This window comes from Biomphalaria glabrata, chromosome 3 (assembly GCF_947242115.1).
Source record: "Biomphalaria glabrata chromosome 3, xgBioGlab47.1, whole genome shotgun sequence".
Lineage (NCBI taxonomy): Eukaryota > Metazoa > Mollusca > Gastropoda > Planorbidae > Biomphalaria > Biomphalaria glabrata.
The window spans coordinates 16854959-16873221 of NC_074713.1; the positions used below are offsets into that span (position 1 = coordinate 16854959).

The 18263-nt window shown below is 32.0% G+C and overlaps 1 protein-coding gene across 3 annotated transcripts; it reads right to left on the bottom strand.

The window, feature by feature from the left end:
- Positions 1 to 171: 171 nt before the first annotated feature.
- On the bottom strand, positions 172 to 18049 carry LOC106062667 (L-asparaginase-like). Of its 3 annotated transcripts, none has more exons than XM_013220965.2 (15): positions 17563 to 18049; positions 14341 to 14528; positions 12436 to 12553; positions 11576 to 11690; positions 11282 to 11407; positions 10685 to 10768; positions 10413 to 10539; positions 7589 to 7701; positions 6761 to 6946; positions 5857 to 5970; positions 4817 to 4933; positions 4573 to 4668; positions 3991 to 4238; positions 3299 to 3398; positions 172 to 2919 (listed from the first exon to the last, which is right to left on the bottom strand). In XM_013220965.2, exons 2-15 carry the CDS (start codon positions 14462 to 14464, stop codon positions 2743 to 2745), a joined length of 1845 nt encoding a protein of 614 aa, XP_013076419.1. In that variant the 5' UTR covers positions 14465 to 14528; positions 17563 to 18049; the 3' UTR covers positions 172 to 2742. The 3 variants fall into 3 exon arrangements, with proteins under 3 accessions (XP_013076419.1, XP_055879703.1, XP_055879704.1); XM_056023728.1 differs by having other exon boundaries at positions 17979 to 17999; XM_056023729.1 differs by lacking the exons at positions 12436 to 12553; positions 17563 to 18049 and having other exon boundaries at positions 14341 to 14491.
- Between the last annotated feature and the right edge of the window lie 214 nt (positions 18050 to 18263).

An 18263-nucleotide genomic window follows, 5' to 3' on the forward strand; every position in this document is an offset into this window, starting at 1 on the left:
ACAATTGATCAAACTCAAAATTTAGTATAACTTGTTATCCAATATATTGATGCTTCACAGCAGTAAGTTGTATTCATCTCAGAGTACAAAAAAGGAGCTTAATAAAAGTTAATAAAAAACAACAACACATCATGCACTATATGTTAACAAATTAAGCTTGCAAGTCAAACCAATTGATCAAGAAACTTTTATTACAAACATATTAGTTTTCAAAGTACATTTCTCTAAAAGATTTCATGGTTCATAATCTTCTGCATTTTAGTTTGTTTTTAGTCATAAATCAGACTGAACTCAATCTCACATATGTTTATTACTTTTCTCTGCTCCAATGAGCTGTAGCAAGCCCAGTACCAACTGGTCCAATTTTTTTATGTGGACATGTATGGAAAGGGTCTAGCTGGGAGAAGGTAGGCCCTCAGCTCCCGTCAATGTGAAATGAAACATTACTAGTCAGTGTGGCAATATCAACTCTCAAGCGGAGACCCATCGTCCTAGAAGGCCTGAACACTGACCTGCAATGTAGCAATCTGTGGGGGGCAGTGGCTGGCCAGTGTTCAGGCCTTCTAGGACAATCGGTCTTTATGCCACTCTGCCACTCATTCAATATCTACATTGGTTCAAGGCAAAGTCTTAAGTTCTCAACACATTATATTTGAGTTTTACACATGATTTTCTAAACGCACATTAGTATAAAGATTTTATAGAATATAAATTCAAAAAATGGTTTTGAGATTCTTGTAGAAAAACTGAGATTGGAATAAAGCTCTCAAATTCAATGTGAACATATTGTGCTTCACTTTGTCACAGACATTTAGTTTTGATAGAGTACAACAGAAAAAACAAAACACTAGCTGTAAAAAGAAGAAAATGCAAAGCAAAAAAAAAAAAATAATATCAATAACAAGTCATGTTCTACAATATTTATATAATGCTGTACCCAGATAGAAAGAGTTCAGGTGAGCTATAGATCTTTTCATTATTAAATGAGGGGAAAACAAAGTTTCCTCACATTTTTACATTGTGTAAAAAGGATCAAAGAGATCAATTTGTCATTGAAATTAAATTTCATATTCATAATCATTTAGTTATGGTTATGTAAACAAGGCTTTAGATTCAAGTCTGAACTACTGGTAGATCTTTTGCCTGTTACCTAGCTAGGAAAGACTCATCACTGACCTATATATGGTTGTGTTCAAGTACATCATAAAAATAAATTACAGACAGCAGCACTTTCATTTAAAAAAAAAAAAAGGTGTGTCATCTGTAAAGCTTTCTGTATTAAATTGGTGGTAAGCTTGAATGAAATACTGATCTTTGTAAAGTAACAAAAAACAAAGTTACCAACTTCACTCCTAGTAAAATAAACAAGTGACAAAGAAACTCAAAAACTTCACACTTCTATCAAAACAAACAATAAATGCAAAGAACTGGCAGGTATAGAAGCAATTAGGATTACTATCACAGACTAAGGTAGTCATCTTGACTTTTTATTTATGCAAATTTGTAAATTGAAAACGGACAAGAGATTTGTTTTTTATTTGACACAGAGCCACAAACAAAGACAATAAAATCAGAAAATCCAGCAGTAGTGTTGTATAATTATAAAAATTTTACAATATCAAACTTGAATATCTGTAAATTACATTTCCACTTAGTTCTATCTTCTGATCTCAACAGGGGAGATAGAACCATACTTTATTGTACTATCCTTACCCAAAATAAAAATGTTAAAAAGTTAAAATGAATTCTTATACTTAAAGGTCATCTCAATTTCATTGCAAAACAGTAATAGAATATGGATCAATACAGAAGATTAATTAAATACATTTAATATAGATACCAAACCTTTATAAAACAAAAAGGTCTAAAAAGTGGAAACCTTTCATCAGTAAAAATTAATTCTATTTCCCTGAAATTGAAAGCATTCTAAAATTTTTATGAAATAAACTTCTTGGTGCCACAAAAAAAAATCACAGCTGTATAGTTTAGATGTTTAACTCATTGATCTACACATTTTCTTTATATTTAGCTTTGCAAATGGTTGTGCCCATGTGTTTACATTGAATGGATGTGGCTTTACTTGAAAAAGTTTAGAAAATTTGCAATAAACATGAACCAGGCATGTATATGGTAGGTCTAGGCTTGTAATAAGCCTAAAGTTGATAGATATTTTAGTTGAATTAGACTCTTGGATGTAAAAACTTCATAAAGAATATTTTTACTTCCATTGAATGATACTGTGAGAGATCGATTGATAAGAAAGAAATTGTGAGCTTCAAAGATTGTAAGTAAAGAGGGGCATGGCACTCAGGACTTAGGGACGGTATGTTTCAGGGGTTCAGGGCTGGTGGGGTTAAGTTTTAAAACTATTTACGAGTCATAAATGCAACCCAATTAGTTGGATGAATACTAAAGAACATTTTACTACGCTTTTTAAAGTTTTTAATGAAACAAACATATCACAAAATTATGAACTCAAGTTGTAAATTTGTGCAGTCAATGAAATTGGTCTTAATAAACTAAACCAAACAAAATTGACCAAATAAAGCCAAACAAAAGAGTCTTTTCAATAGTACATCAATATCTTGTATCTAACATAATAACACAAAATGTTCAAGTCAAGTCAATGATACAAGTTTGTTTTGTTTACATGGGATAAAAAATCTATATTTTATTTTGTTTTATTTTGATATGAGAATAAAACTATTTACACCTAGTTCATTGTATCACTATAACAGACAATTAACTATTACCAATCTCTTCAGCTGATTCTGTTTTGTCAATAATGCTGAGGATGTCTTCATATCCAAGTTTCTCAGCTACATCTCTTTGGGTTTGGCCAAAAGCATCAGGAACATCAGTACGGGCTCCACATTTAATGAGAAATATGGCCACATCCATTTTATGTAAGGTGATGGCCTGGAGGGAACACAAAATACAATTTTATATCTAAAACACTTTCAGAAAATCAAGATGTTACACTATAATCATAAAGACAAGGATTAAAATAACAATCCTACAATAATAGCTGGGAAAATTGAGGAAGACAGAAGATTTGTGCATTCTTTCAAAAAAATAAAACAGCCTAGCCTATACACACTCAATATGAGAAAGGGACCAGACAGGGTCAAGCTGTAAGCAGAGTCTACATCCCCTCTCACACACACAGAAGAGAAAAGACTATTATAACATTTTGAGAATTTTTGCTTCTGAACAAATTTATCTATTGGTCCTTTAAATACTTATTCAAGATAGCTAGCGATTTATATTAAGACTGAAATTGCTTTGTTCAACCTACCACATGTAAAGGTGTTCTATCATCATAATCATGCCAATCTGGACTTGCTCCAGCAGTGATCCAAGCTTCTATAAGTTTAACATCGTTGTCAGAAGCAGCACTGGAAAGATGTAGCACACACATAACAAAATGATTTTATAATTTGTTGAGTTAATTTCATATCACATATTATACAACCTTTGCTCTATGGTAAAAGAAGACTTGATTTAGGGTTCAGGTTCATTGGATACAGGTTTAACTCAGGTTTAAATTTCGCTTTACCTAATCAAACTCAAGTTTAAATTTGATATTATCAGTAAATATTGATCACACAGAACTAAATAGGGCAAAGTTTTATGCATCACATTAGGTACTCTATTTAAAATGTTTGCGAAAACAATTTTAGAAGAGTCATGAATTTCAAAATGAAATCTTTGAAACTTCACAATAAATAGTCCTATTTAGAAACTACTAAAAAGAAAGACATCACCTATTCTCAGTAAGGAACACTAAAACATTATGAGTCTTTGAGTTTGAGTTCCTAATACAAGATAAACATGATCTCCTCCCATGATTAGATAATAAAATGATAGGATACCATTATTTTTCAGTATGGAACTGAAAGGGTTATTGCCTTTTTGTTTAAAATATATGAAAAAATCAGTTTTATTGAATTATATTTATGTCTTGCCTACAATTGGTTGAGAAAATACCTGCACATTCTGACAGCTACAACAGTGCTGGCCAAGGGCATAGTGGCCCCAGTTTGCACCAACAGCCTAATAATCTCTAAGTGGGCCCCTTCTACAGCATCAATTAGTGGTGTCTCCTTTCTGTAGTCTTTGATGTGGACGCTGACACCTTGGTTAAGCAAGTAATGCACAACATTAATGTGACCTTGGCGACAAGCTATGTGCAATGCTGTCCGGCCATCCTGATTCTGAGCTGACAAGTTTCCTCCCTTTAATGATTAAATAACAAAAGTAATAATAATTATAACTAATAATCATTACACTAATAAATAGTAATGAGTGCTATAATAATAAAATTAGTTTGACTTGTATTTAAATCAGACCAAAAGAAAGCAGACCATGATCTATTAAAATTTTACTTTACTCAATAAAAAAAAACAACAATAGCATATATAACAAGAGCTATTTTTTTTTCCAATTTAAACAATTCAAAAGAAAACAAATCACTTAAAATATTTTATTGATTATGTGACTAGAAAACTGAGACATTGATAGTGCAGTTAAAATAAAAAACAAATTCAGCCACTAAAAACAATGTCTTACAGATTTGCGTAACTTCTCTAAAGCTGGAATATCACAGACTTTGGCTGCAGCACACATCAAGCAAGGATAAATAGCTTCTCTTACTTTCATTACTTCCTGGAAACCAAGTTGAATTCTCTAAATATGTCTTAAAAATAAGGTGCTTACAGGGAGACAAACAGACCTAATGTCTTAGACAGACAGACAAAAATCTTAAACAAACTCATGTCTTAGATAAACAAACTGAATTTAGATAACAACCAACCTCACTGGTACTCAAGCTCATGTAACGGGCAACACTTTCAATCAATTCAAAGTCTGATATAGACATTTCTTGAGAAACCATTGCAGTCATTTCACCTCTGAGGTTACGTGCAAGCATCTGGAGGCATGGGAGAAAGAAATGAAAGAAAAAATTTAGTGTTGCAATCTAGTGTTGGTTCAATGTTTTTTTTAAACTAAATTAGTTTCATTACCTAGTTTTTTTCTATAATTAAGAAAATTTTTAAATAATATTGTTTCTTATTATTTTAAATTGCTTTTCATGCATAAATTAAGATCATGGGATAAAGATAAAATAATGGTTTTTATGGAAGTGGTAATGGATATAAGAACTCCATTATCTACAAAATCCAACCAATAGCGTGCATATAAAATAGCCTCTGGCAACCAGTCCAAATCCTGGCTTTCACGTGTGGCTCAGATATTGGGTCTCATAGAACTGTTTTCACAAACAGGGAGTAAGCTTTGAGATGGAAAGGCTCATTAGCATTGGTTGGCTACTCACTGAACTCAAACCTCTGTTGCCTTGCAGCTATACTTTAACATGGGAAGGCTTAGGGAGTCAACCCTGAGGAAAAATCAAGAGCAGGCAGTTTGCAACACACAGTGATACAATCTGACACTGCTGTATTGGCACTTGCCGTTCCCTTGGGTACATCACCTGCATGAAAGGGGAGGGTAGAACAGAGGGAACTGCTGTGTTCCAACCATAACTAATGCCTAGGCATTCATTTCATTTCTATGAGATAATACATAGTTGCTTTGCAACTGAAGGATGCCATAGTAGCATATGATATAATACTTATCTACCATAAACATGTACACTTAACAATTTCATCTTAAATTATACCATGCTTATTTTCTAGGTCTTATTTTGTCAATCATACTGTAGGATCATTTAAGATGTAATAATCTATCATACCAGATGCTTATTGATGTTAACCATGCTGAACACAAATGTTCTAGCATTCAAGTCTTTATTAGTTATACTGTATAAATATGTTCAATTAATGTCAGTCATACTGTACGCTTATGTTCGAGTGTCCAATTATCTTTGCCAAGTACATAGCTCAGCTTCATCAGGGCTGCTTCTGGGGTCATATCTGCTCCCATGATGATACCAATTTCACGTAAAGCCTTGATAGAATATATTGAAACAAATTGTATAAATAATAAACTTCTTGTATGACCCACACATTTAACTCACTAACAATGCCAGAAAAACTATAGTTTGTTTAAAATTTTATTTAATAAATAAAATCTGGCTTCAATATTTTTTGATGCCAGTTTAAGTAGCATATAAATATTAAACTTTTTTTTTTATCAAGGGGAATTAATGAAAATCTTTCTGTTGTTAATTTTAAACAGACACACCTACACCAATGTTCATTATTTAGCATTTGTCTCAATGAAAATTCTCTGTGAGAGAATAATTGAATTACATCCTTAGCATTAACAATATTTTGGTGCTGCTGATAACTTTACCATAGTTTTTGTATAAAGGAACATGACCTTTTTTGTTTTTGTTTGTTTGTAAGTTACTGACTAGAAAGAACAATTGTACCAAAATGATACATTCATGAAAATGTAAATAGACAACTTACTATAACTGTATACTAAAAACAAATAGTCATTTTACTTTGCTTTGGCATTTTTTTTCCCTTTCTTGAAATTAATTTGTACTAGTTCTTTCCCTGATCATTGTGACGTTACTACAATAAAATTCCTTTATACTCTCCCCAAATACAATTCCACAATTAGTCTCAAGCATGAGTGTGAAAGTCCTACATTGATGATTGCTGATAGGAAATATCAAAATTGTTTCTATTTATTTCCTGACTAGCAAAGTAAATGTAGAAAGTGCTGAGCTTAAACTCTTTCTACTCTCACTAAGCTGTATCAACAACAAAACAAAAACAAAAACTACCTTGCCTGTAGCGTAAGCTGCACTAACATTGCCCTTGCTGCACTGCGTAATGTTTAGAATGAGCACTCCCCAACTGCAGGCCTCTTTGAACAGGTGAAGTAGGTCAGGTCGATTATTGGGAGCATTTCCTGCTCCATAGGTTTGGAGCACTACCCCTTGAACTGGTGGTTGCAAAAATGCACGCACCTGTTGAGTTCATGACTGGTATTATGGCTGTCTCAGAATGTTTAAATTATGGCAGCTTGTTATAAACATTAAAAATTATTTAAAAAAAAAAATTAAAAATTTTAGTTATTTTTTTTGCTTCTTTTCTTTTTGATACCAGAATCCACATATAACTGCCCTCCAGTCTCCAAAAATAAAATTTGATAAAAAAAAAAAATAAAAAGGATTGAAAACATATATTTCAGTGCACTAAAAAGTGGGGAAAATAAATTGCAGAAATTATATAAAATAACTAAAAATGTGTATCCTCAACAAATTGTTTTATAAAACATTTTCTTTTGCTTCAGTTTAGTATTAGCCGAATTAGAAAATTCTGAAATACGAAAGCAAATAGTTTCATGGACTATACATTTTTTAAAAAATTCTTTCATATTTCAAAATAATAAAGGCTTGGTCAAGTGGCATTGGTTGATGAGGGTTTAAATATAATTTTTTTTAGACATTTAAAAAAAAATGAAACAAGACTGGGCAGACCAAATGGACTGACAAGTGAAGTGAAATAAAAGTGTGTAAAAGGATTAATTACAATATTTTCCTAATGTGATGAGGTTAAGTCATAGATTGAAGTTCTGAGCATGCCAAATCTAAATGTATGTTTCTTACCGTTTGAAAGGTTATTCCAGGAAATAAACGTAAAAGTCCAACATTGGGGCACATGTTTCGTGACACTGAAAACTTTTCTGTAGTCCCAGGTCGAAAGACTGAGGCATAATCAACTACAAATACAAAAATTGTTAAAAAGCACTGAGATGACAAAAATTATTTGAAAAATATCTGAAAAAAACAACAAAAAAACCTAAATTTTTACAAATGTACAGACTTAAATTAATAAGGGAAAATTAAGCATATAACACTGTCTAGGTTTAATTGCTAGATATCCTTAATCTTTTGAAAATTGTTTGAATACAGGCCTTTTGCCCTAATTACAAGGTTACCAAAAGTTTTAGATTTATGGTATATATAAAGCAGCAAGCATGTTCATTTAATTAAAGAACAAAAATCTCTTTCTATTAGTGTTTCTAAAACTTTTACCAGTAAACTTCCTAGCAAAGATAAAAAAAAAATTTTCACACTTCCCTTAGCCAGTAAAGGTTTCTGGGGGAGTGCTGTAAACTTCCCATTTAGGGCTTAGGGTAGAGTCCCAGCACCTTATCCTGCTCCAGAAATTAATGCTTCTGGTGTAAACAATGCACTAATTCTCACAGTAAGAAGAGTGCAAGTCAAGGTTCCATTAAGAAGGGTGGAATGGGCCCATATACCGAAGTGTGAGAGACATTGGAGGCCATAGAGCATATATGTCATGGGTCGGGTCATTATTAGATCTGTTTGATTTACACAAATGTGTCATAAGAATGATGGAACATCACTTGGGACATAAGAAAGATGCTAGACTCTATAATCATATTAGCAAAACAATATATTGAAATGTATTCTTCAAAAGAATATTTTGAATCAATCTTATTGCAGATATTCCTTGCAACCCTGAATGGTATTAGCTAGGAGATGAAATGAGGTAAATGATGTCACTAAATTTAAGTATTTTCAATTCATTGGTTATTATGTTATTTTACTAGATTAATTCTCAAATATGCATTAATAACTAAAACGACAATACAAAAGATTTTGTCCTTAGAAAAAAAAAAGATATAAGGTATGGCCACACAGTTTGAGAAATGCTGCTAGAAATATATAATTTTAGTTAAGAAACAGAAAAAAATAACAATATTTTTTGCCAAAAAGTTTCAAAAGGAAATCTAAAAAATGATAGTTTGAATAGTTAGTTATAATATTGATAAATAATTTATTTATACACAGATTTCATGAAACAGTAGAAACATGTTGAAGGCTTAAGGAAATAAGATGTAGAAGGCTAATGGAATTATAGGAAAACATAAAGACAAACATTCTAAATTTATAACACTTTTTTGTAATTGTAAATTTTTAAAGACGTAAACAAGACTGTCCCTTAGTTCCCATTTAAGCATGTCCAAAGAATTAGCAAATTAATTTTTTTTTATAACCTTTAGCTAATGAGCGGTTTAGCCCAGGGCTAATAGAATATAAAGTAATTTGACTAATAATAACATATTATCAAAGATTTTTATTGCAATCTGGGTTTAGCCCAGGGCTAATAGAATATAAAGTAATTTGACTAATAATAACATATTATCAAAGATTTTTATTGCAATCTCATAATGATAACAACAAGGATGGGTCTGACTGTATTGTTTTTTACTTGGACTATGATAAGGAAATTATTAGTTAGGCTTCCAATAAATTTTGCATTAATGAATGTATATACATTTTATTATCAGTTAGCACAACTGCAGAGGAGAGAAGAATATATTTTTCTATACAATAATAGATTACTGAAATTTGATAGAAAGTCTTTTTTAAAAGCTTTACACATTTTTAATCAGAAAAAAAAATCTGTAAGTATTTTAAGAAATTTAAATATAAAGAAGTATGAAGAAATCTAGAATATTGTTCTGACATCTGACCTTACAATCTCAGGTGAAGTTTGAACATTTCTAGCTTAGGAAAGAACAAAATCATGATGTGAATGTAATAAGTTTAACAAATTTTTTGTGGCTGTTGTTAATGTTTTAAGTGTAAGTAACAAGATATTTGATCTGGAATTATTTTGTTAATTTATTGACATGTTCTTAGTTACACTGTGATTATCCAATGATGAAACTGGAATTATTTTGTTAATTTATTGACATGTTCTTAGTTACACTGTGATTATCCAATGAAATAAAGAGCTAAATTAAATATTAAAAACCTTTTGCTGAATCATCTGAAAATGTTATAAAAACAAAATATCTGAATGATGGAGAAATTTTTGTTTTTAAAACTTGACTACATAAATTAACTGTGTAAATACAGCAGGCAGGTTGTATGGCCTTTTACTAAAAGTTAGGGTAATTTCTTTTAAAACTTGTTAATTAATAGCTTGTTAATTACAACTAGCATTTGTAGTTCTTACTAAATTAACATGTTTGTTGGGTGTGAGTATGCACGACAAGTGTCATAATGAAATTTCAATAAAAGATTATATATATATATATATATATATATCTGTCTTGTTATGTAATACAAGTTTGTTTCATCAGAATATAAGGTTTTTAGGACCAAAATAATCAATTCCAGGTGTGGTCTAAAGATTAATCAATAATATTATCCATTTATCTATGCTCAATATAAGCTTTTAAAGCTATTTATTATTTAAATCACTGTATACAGTTCCAAAGCAAATATAGCCTGTTTAATTATTACATCCTAAAATATTATTTAAGACAATATGTAACATTAATCAAAAATCAGTATGGAAAGCACAAAATACAATTAAAAAAACAACAAGAAAACAATAAATGAAAAACACTTAACAAAGTCTTCTTGTAAAATAAAACAATATCTCTCATACCTTTAATATCAATTTCTAAGGTAACCAGTGGTGGCATATTAGGTGATGCAAATGCTGAGAAACTCTGTGAATCTGACTTGATACAGCGATTTCCTCGAAAAACTTTTTCATTAAAACATATCATGACCTGCAAGATATTTGAAAAGTTCAATTGGGAGAATGCAGAAAACAAATATTTATTTACACATATCTATAAAATTTCAATGATAAATAATGGGAACAAAAATAGTTTATTATAGTTATTATAAAGGGCTAAAAATGTTCAAACACACCTCTGGTATGGAGTAATTGCCTGCTATAATGAGAGATGAAAGGAAATTATCTCGACCATCACTTCTTGTTTCAAAAATTGGAATCTTGAAGTTAAAAAAAAACAACAACATATTTTCAGTTATGTGAAATAAAAATTTTTTTTAAAAACTTTCTACCGGTACCTCAAGTCTTGTAAGGAAAGATGTCTGGGTTAATTTCTTTTCAGTTACACAGATCCTTCACTCTATTTTAATTCTCTGTTAGTTGCATACAACTGATACTATTCAGATCTATGTAATACATGTTTCATCAGACCAGCAGGTTTTGAGGACCAAAATAATCCATTCCTGGTGTGGTCTGATCAATCAATAATTTATCTATGCTAAATAAGAGCTTTTAAAAGCTATTTATTATTTAAACCACTGCATACAGTTCCAAAGCAAATATTTAAAGAAAAAACATTGTAGAATTTTAACTTTAGTTACTATAATAAAGAAAAAGTTCTTTACATAGATAAACCTTTTTACAGTATAAGATAAATTCATGGGTTAACAAAGAACACAGAAGAGTGATTACTTCTGCTGATTAGCAACCATTAGATGTAGATATTTCTTTACCTGAGAACCAGTTAGAATGATTGGTTTGCCAAGATTTTCACACATAAATGACAATGCTGAAGCTGTGTATGCCATAGTGTCAGTGCCATGAAGAATAACAAAACCATCATAGTCCTGGTAGTTCTCCTGAAAATATTGTTTCAACAGATATTTACACGACACATATCAATATAAAAAAAAAAAACTAATTAAAAACTGATATCTGTTAGAAATAAAGGTAATAAACATCTTACAACTATTAAAAAAAAACATTTGTACACTTTAAAAATTCCCAATTTATTTTAGCTATTATACCTTTATACAATCAGCAATTTTAATCCACTCAGAGAAAGACATGTTAGATGAATCCAGCAATGGATCAAACTCTATAACATGATATATTAAATATTTATCTCCTTTACCAGTGGATCTGTAATACAAAGAAAACTCACATCAAATAAACATGTCGCAAGGTAGTCAACCATAAGTGAAATTTTGGTACTGGAACTGATGAATAATTATGAAATGTAACATACAATAGTAGCATAAGAATGCTAAAGTGCTTGAGAGAAGAAGGTGAATCTGCATGTAAAAAAGTGTCTCTATCAACTTGTACTATTAGAGAGACAGATACAAATTAAACAGAGTCTTTGCTTGTCTTTGGGAGAGACCTTGAAATCCTTGTAACTTTCTATAAAAGCATGTCTGGAGGAATGAGGGTGTGCTTTAAAGCAGGTCCTGTAAAAACCTGTGCCTGTGTGACCATACAGGTCCAGATAATTCTACTGACTTGAAAGTTTCTTTTTTTTTTTTTAAATTAGATGGTCAAATCAGATGTTGCTAGGCAATGTTAGCAAGTAGTATGTCCCTAATTCAAGACCACATTATAGCCCATCAATGTTCCCCCAAGTTTCTTCCCCATCTCAATGACTATCATATTCTAGTGCTGCTATTTTGTTGTCTTTTTTGTTTTTTGTTAAGCACTACAGCTTCAAACTTCACTTGTTTGATTAATTGATTCATTACCAACTGACAAAGAGCCTTTCAATTTTACCTCTTTCCAAAATACATAATTTAATTTGCATTTATGAACAACATTATTTCCCTAATGTTAAATTTATGAACAACATTATTTCCCTAATGTTAAAAGTCACAACTAACTGAAAAACTCTTACTGTAATACTAAAAAGAACTCTGACTGCTCAGGGGTTAAAATGGATGCAGCTTCAGGACTGTGAAAGATGGGCAATGTGCGCAGCTTTTCTATCATGCAATTAGCTTTTGGTTCATAAGCTGTTAAAAAAACAAAAATATGACTTGGTTTAGAGCATTATAAAACTATTTCATAAAAAGTTAAAATCTGCTTCAAGATATAAAAACCCTGGAAAAAATCTTCATTACAATTTTTGTTAGCATTTATACATCTAAAAACCAGAAGTTAAGTCAATATCGATATTTTCTTGATGATTGGATAACTGTCAATAAGTCAATTGGTTATGGCAAATTAGCATTGAATGGGCTATATCCAGCCAATAAGCTTTGAGAAAATTTTACAAAAATAGAATGAGAAGAAAAAAAAAATTGCATTAAAAGAAGGAAATTAAAACATAAAATAAAATGTCTTTTAGTATTAAACAAAAAAAGCTTAACTTTGTGCTCTGGATAGGTTTATACATAACTGGCTCAAATACCTTGAGGGAAATTATAAGCACATGTTACAAGCATAAATGAAGTTATTAATGTCTTAAAAACAAACATGCTAATAAACTACAGCCCTAAAGACCTATAAATGTGATAATTAAGTGGTGATGGTGAGTTCTTGGCTGATAAACCAATATTCATAAGTTTACATTCATAGTGGAAATTATGTACCATCCCACCAGAGTCCTCTGGGCTTTAATAAACATTTACTGGGCAAAAGTAAAGGTTCTTATGTCATGTAGAAACATGTATGACATTTACTTGGCAAAAGTAAAGGTTCTTATGTAAAAACATGACATTTACTGGGCAAAACAAAGGTTATTATATCATGAAGAAGTTGTTGTTGCTGGAAGTTGGCCTCCTTCAGTCGTAGAACGACTATGGTTCATCTTGAATACTTTTTCATGTGGCTGTCGAGCCCTATTTTGGAGAGACACTCACGTACACAAATATTGCAGGTTAAAGTGGCATTTGCTTTGGTGGTTGAGGAGATGGCCATTTTTCACATGGCATGCTCTTCCAGAGCTGAGGCCCATGTTTTTTGGCTGTCCAAAGCTTTCTTGCTCACTGTCTCTCCATCTGGTGCAGTCTGGTGCTATGTCTTCCAAGTGGTAAGTATCAATTGAGGTCCCGTTTTATTACATCCATGTAACGAAGGTGGGGGTGACCAGTTTTTGAGATTATGAAGAAACATGACATTTACTGGGCAAAAAAAAGATTCTTATGTCATGAAGAAACATGTATGACATTTACTGGGCAAAAGTAAAGGTTCTTATGTAGAAACAGGACATTTACTTGGCAAAAATAAAGGTTATTATGTCATGAAAAAAACATAACATTTACTGAGCAAAAGTAAAGGTTATTATGTCATGAAGAAACATAACATTTACTGGGAAAAAGTAAAAGTTTTTATGTCAAGAAGAAACATGGCATTTGCCAGGAAAGAGTAACGGTGCTTATGTCATACTGCTAGCTACATGACAAACCTTGTTGATCTCTGGCCACACATTAAATAGATGCAACTGCCCTAATGGGGTGTGGTGGCAGAGTGGTGAAGCACACGGCTTTTGAATCAAGGGGTTTTGAGTTTCAAATGAAGGCTGGGATTTTGAACTTCTGGATTTTTAGAATGTCCCTGAGTCATCTAAACTCTAATGGGTACCTTACATATGTTAGGAAAGTAAAGGCAGTTGGTTGTTGTGTTGTCCACATGACACCCTTGCTAACCATCAGGCATAAAAACAGATGGCAACGTCTCGTACATATACAACTGACTCATGTATCTTTTGCTCTTAAAAATAACTTCGCTTAAAAGTACTGAGCTTCTACCAGCATGAAAAAAAACAACATAAAGAATAAACTGTAGCCCTCTCACTTACCACCTTGCTGATTGACCATTCCAATAGTACCTCCGGTGTAAATGACTAGAACTTTAACAAGGTCAGGGCCCTTTGCACTTTGAGACAACTGCTTGAATAAAACTGGACTGGGTGTACTTGACATGCTGCCTGTCAATGTGCTTGCCACAGATAAAACTGATTCAAGTTTTGAATGTTTCAACTATCACCTAAAAAAAATGGATCAACACTTATGGTAAAATTCAATTAATTAATACAAATGCTGCACAGACTGAACAATGAAATGTTTCAACTATACAAAAGTAAACTAAACCAAAGAGTTTAAAAAAAAAAAAGGAACGCATTATTGACAATTAGATAATTCATGATAATTCAATTAAACTAGCTATATGATTTCTTAAAACATTTTATTATTTTTATTTTTTATTATTATTATTTTTGTTTTGAATTTGATTTATGAATTATTATTATAAAATGTCTTCAATAATGAAACTTAAGCAAATGATATGAACATTTTTAGCAAGAAATGAATATGTATCTTTTAAATCATTCATTAAAGTTATATAAATTGTAAAACAAAAAATTAAAATTAACAATTAGTATTTGTTTGTTGTTTTACATGTTTCGAATGTTCCTTCAGAGTTGAAGATAATTACTTCCTTGTCCAAACCTCCCGCAGGACTACGGGGGATGGGAGTGGGCAGGGTTTGAACCCTGGACCATCGATAAATCTGAACGACAGTCCAGTGCGCAAACCACACGACCAGGCAGCCATCCCTAGTCTTAACTAATATAGACCGATTTAATCTAGACCTAAGTATTAGTCTTGAATAATCAATATCAACTTTTAGAAATCTTGGAATGTCAATCTAAACAGTGAAGCTACCTGAGTCAAATTAATACAGCATATGTTTTTAATCATGATACTAAATATATCAATATTATCTTTATCTTAATATGATCCCAACAGTCAACTAATAGACTAATACTACATATACTACATGAGGGCGAGGTGGCTGAGCGCTAAAGCACTTGGCTTCCGCACTGAAGGTCCCGAGTTCGAATCCTGGTGAAGACTGGGATTTTTATTTGGGGATTTTCTGGCGTCCTTGAGTCCGACCAGCTCTAATGGGTACCTGACATTAGTTGTGGAAAAGTAAAGGCGGTTGATCATTGTGCTGGCCACATGACACCCACGTTGACCGTAGGCCACAGAATCAGGTGACCTTTACATCATCTGCCCTATAGACCACAAGGTCTGAAAGGGGAACTTTACTTAACTTTACATATACTACATATCACATAGAATAGAATTTGTTAATTGAATTAATAGATAACTGTAATGCTAAATTGTTGATTACAATATAATAAACAGGATATTCTTATTTATTATAGTCTTAGTATTGTTGCTGTCTCCATTGATGACCTCTGGCTTTGAGTGGACTGCTCAACATTATGATTTTTTTTTTTCAAGAATAACTTGTGTTGACACATGGATATGTTAAAGGATTTATTATTATTAATATTATTAATGATTGAAGTATTGAGAGTGATTTGATTTTATGAGCATTCAGATGAATATTGTTCCCAATTAATTATATCTCAGGATTATTATTTCATTATATTTTTCTTCTCACGAAGCCCTATTTTGAAGAGACACTCCCATCCACATATATGACAGGTTAAGATAGCTTTCGCTTTGGTGGTAGAGGAGCCAGTCATTTTCATTTGGCACGCTTTTCTTCCAGAACTGAGGCCCATATTTTTTCAGTGTCCATAGCTTTCTGGGTCACCATCTCTCTCCACATAATGCTGTCTAAGGCTATGTCTTCCCAATAGTCAGTATCAATATTCACTGCTTAGAGGTCTCGTTTGATTACATTCAAGTAATGGAGGTGAGTTGCCAATAAAGAATGATTTTTCAAGATGTGATTGTCCTCCATCCGGTGGACATGCCCAAGCCAGTGCAGGCGTCATTGTCTGAGGATTGCAAAGATGCTGGAAAGACCTGTTTGCACAAGGATCTCAGTTAAATATGACCAATTAACAAGATTTCATCATGAATACAGAATAGAAACATCAACATATCAACAGTACTATTAATAGTCTAGGTCTAGACTCTATTTAAAAGTCTATTAATAACTAAATAGTCTATCATTAATTATGATTTTAATATCATTATTAAATCATTTTCTTATTCAGTTTATCCTTAATTAAATAATTTATGAAATTGAAGAGAAAAAATCACGAAATAGATATACATGTCAATACTTTGAGTTCAAATACATGAGTATGAGGACGGCCATTTTTGGGAGATTCTGCGTAATGAATACGCATTTTGCATAATGATAGGCTGGTCTGCTGTAATCATTTTAATGTGGAGCTGACATCTCCATGATTAAATAGGCTAGCCCATAGACATCACTGTGAAGCTAGGAAAAAATTTGCAGAACCATTATAATGTAGGGGGGTGGGGAGACAGGACTGAAAAAATGATCTCAAAATGTGGAACTGCTCCAAACAAAACTTTCTCCCCCATGTCAAAATAGGCTAGACCATAGTCATTGTTTTGCAGCTAGGGAAAAAATATCAGATATGTAACATGGATATTAATGTAATTAGAGGGAGGAGGTCTACAAAAAATCATTTTAACATGAAGATTTAGACTAGTTGGGGAAGGGAGAGGGTGCAACTTGTGACATCAATAATAAACATAGAAAGGCTAGCATTAGAGTGAGTGTGGAAAAAGTGACAAAGAATTAATTGTCTTAATCTTTTGTAAAAGAAAAAGGCTAAAAGGAAAGAATTGTAAGATTATAATGATTTTTATATGACTTTTATATACTGTGTCCGTGAAGTTTTCACAATGTTCGTGAGTTTTTAATTTAAATTGTCAGAGAGGTGTGCAGAACCCACCACAAGTAAACTTCAATTTATTTTTTTTAATTAACATAGGACTATCACACAGCAAATATATAATTATAAGCTAATAGCTGAGGAGTATTCTGATACTTTCACTTTTTTCCTAAGTAACCATTTCAGAGAAAAAAAATTCAAGTGAAAACGGTACGATCTTTACTCTAGAATCTAATCTATATTTACTCCCTCTAGACTCTCACTCTTGACCTTAACCTAGACTGCCTAGCCCTAGAGTGTCCTAGAGTTAGACTTAGAGTAAGAGTGTTATTAAAACCTCTAGACTTTAATAATTTAATATTAATCTATTAATACTATAATTCACACCTGGTTCAGGCCTTCAGAGTCCTTGTGTTGCCACTCACTCAGTCACTGGCCTAGTCACCCCCCCTAGTGAGGCTAGTGGGCCCTAGCCCTAGTCACTAGTGTAGCACTGACATGTGATCACTGTGACTGTGAACTCAGAACTGTGACTATAAGTTTAAAGTTTGTGTAACTTTAAGTTTAAGACTTTTTAAGTCAGTGTAAGTGTAGAGTGTAGTTTTAGGACTTAGACTTAGTACGGCTAAGGTTATTTATCTCACATCGACATGATCGGACATGGATGATTGAATTTGGATGATTGAATAAAGAACCTGAGTTAATCTAGTTTAGGAAATGTTTTAGTCATGGCCTTATCATTCTACAAGCCTAGATCTAAAGTAATCTAGATTCTAGATCTAGTCCTCTATTCTCTATGTTACCAGTCCAGATGAAAGTTTGATTTAGATTCTATATCTAGTCCACTAGTCTAATGTTTTTTAATCCTACTTTTTCATTGTAGGTCTATTATTAGCAAGGTGATCTAAAAATTAAAACTATGATCTATACATAGACATAAATAAATATGTCTATGTATCTAGATGTCTATATAGACTAGATCTAGACTTTTTCTAGTAGATCTAACTCTCGGAATAGTGTTAGAACATGGAACTAGATCTAGACTTCTATAATATATAGGCTGTTGGTCTGTGGTATAAATCTGCTTC

Coding starts and splice junctions, on each gene's coding strand:
- LOC106062667 (XM_013220965.2), bottom strand. CDS start 14,464: ATGTCAAGTACACCCAGTCCAGTTTTATTCAAGCAGTTGTCTCAAAGT. Junction 4,934..5,856: donor CACTCGAACATAAGCGTACA/GTATGACTGACA, acceptor CCATGCCTCCAG/ATGCTTGCACGTAACCTCAG. Junction 3,399..3,990: donor GTAGCTGTCAGAATGTGCAG/GTATTTTCTCAA, acceptor ACATCTTTCCAG/TGCTGCTTCTGACAACGATG.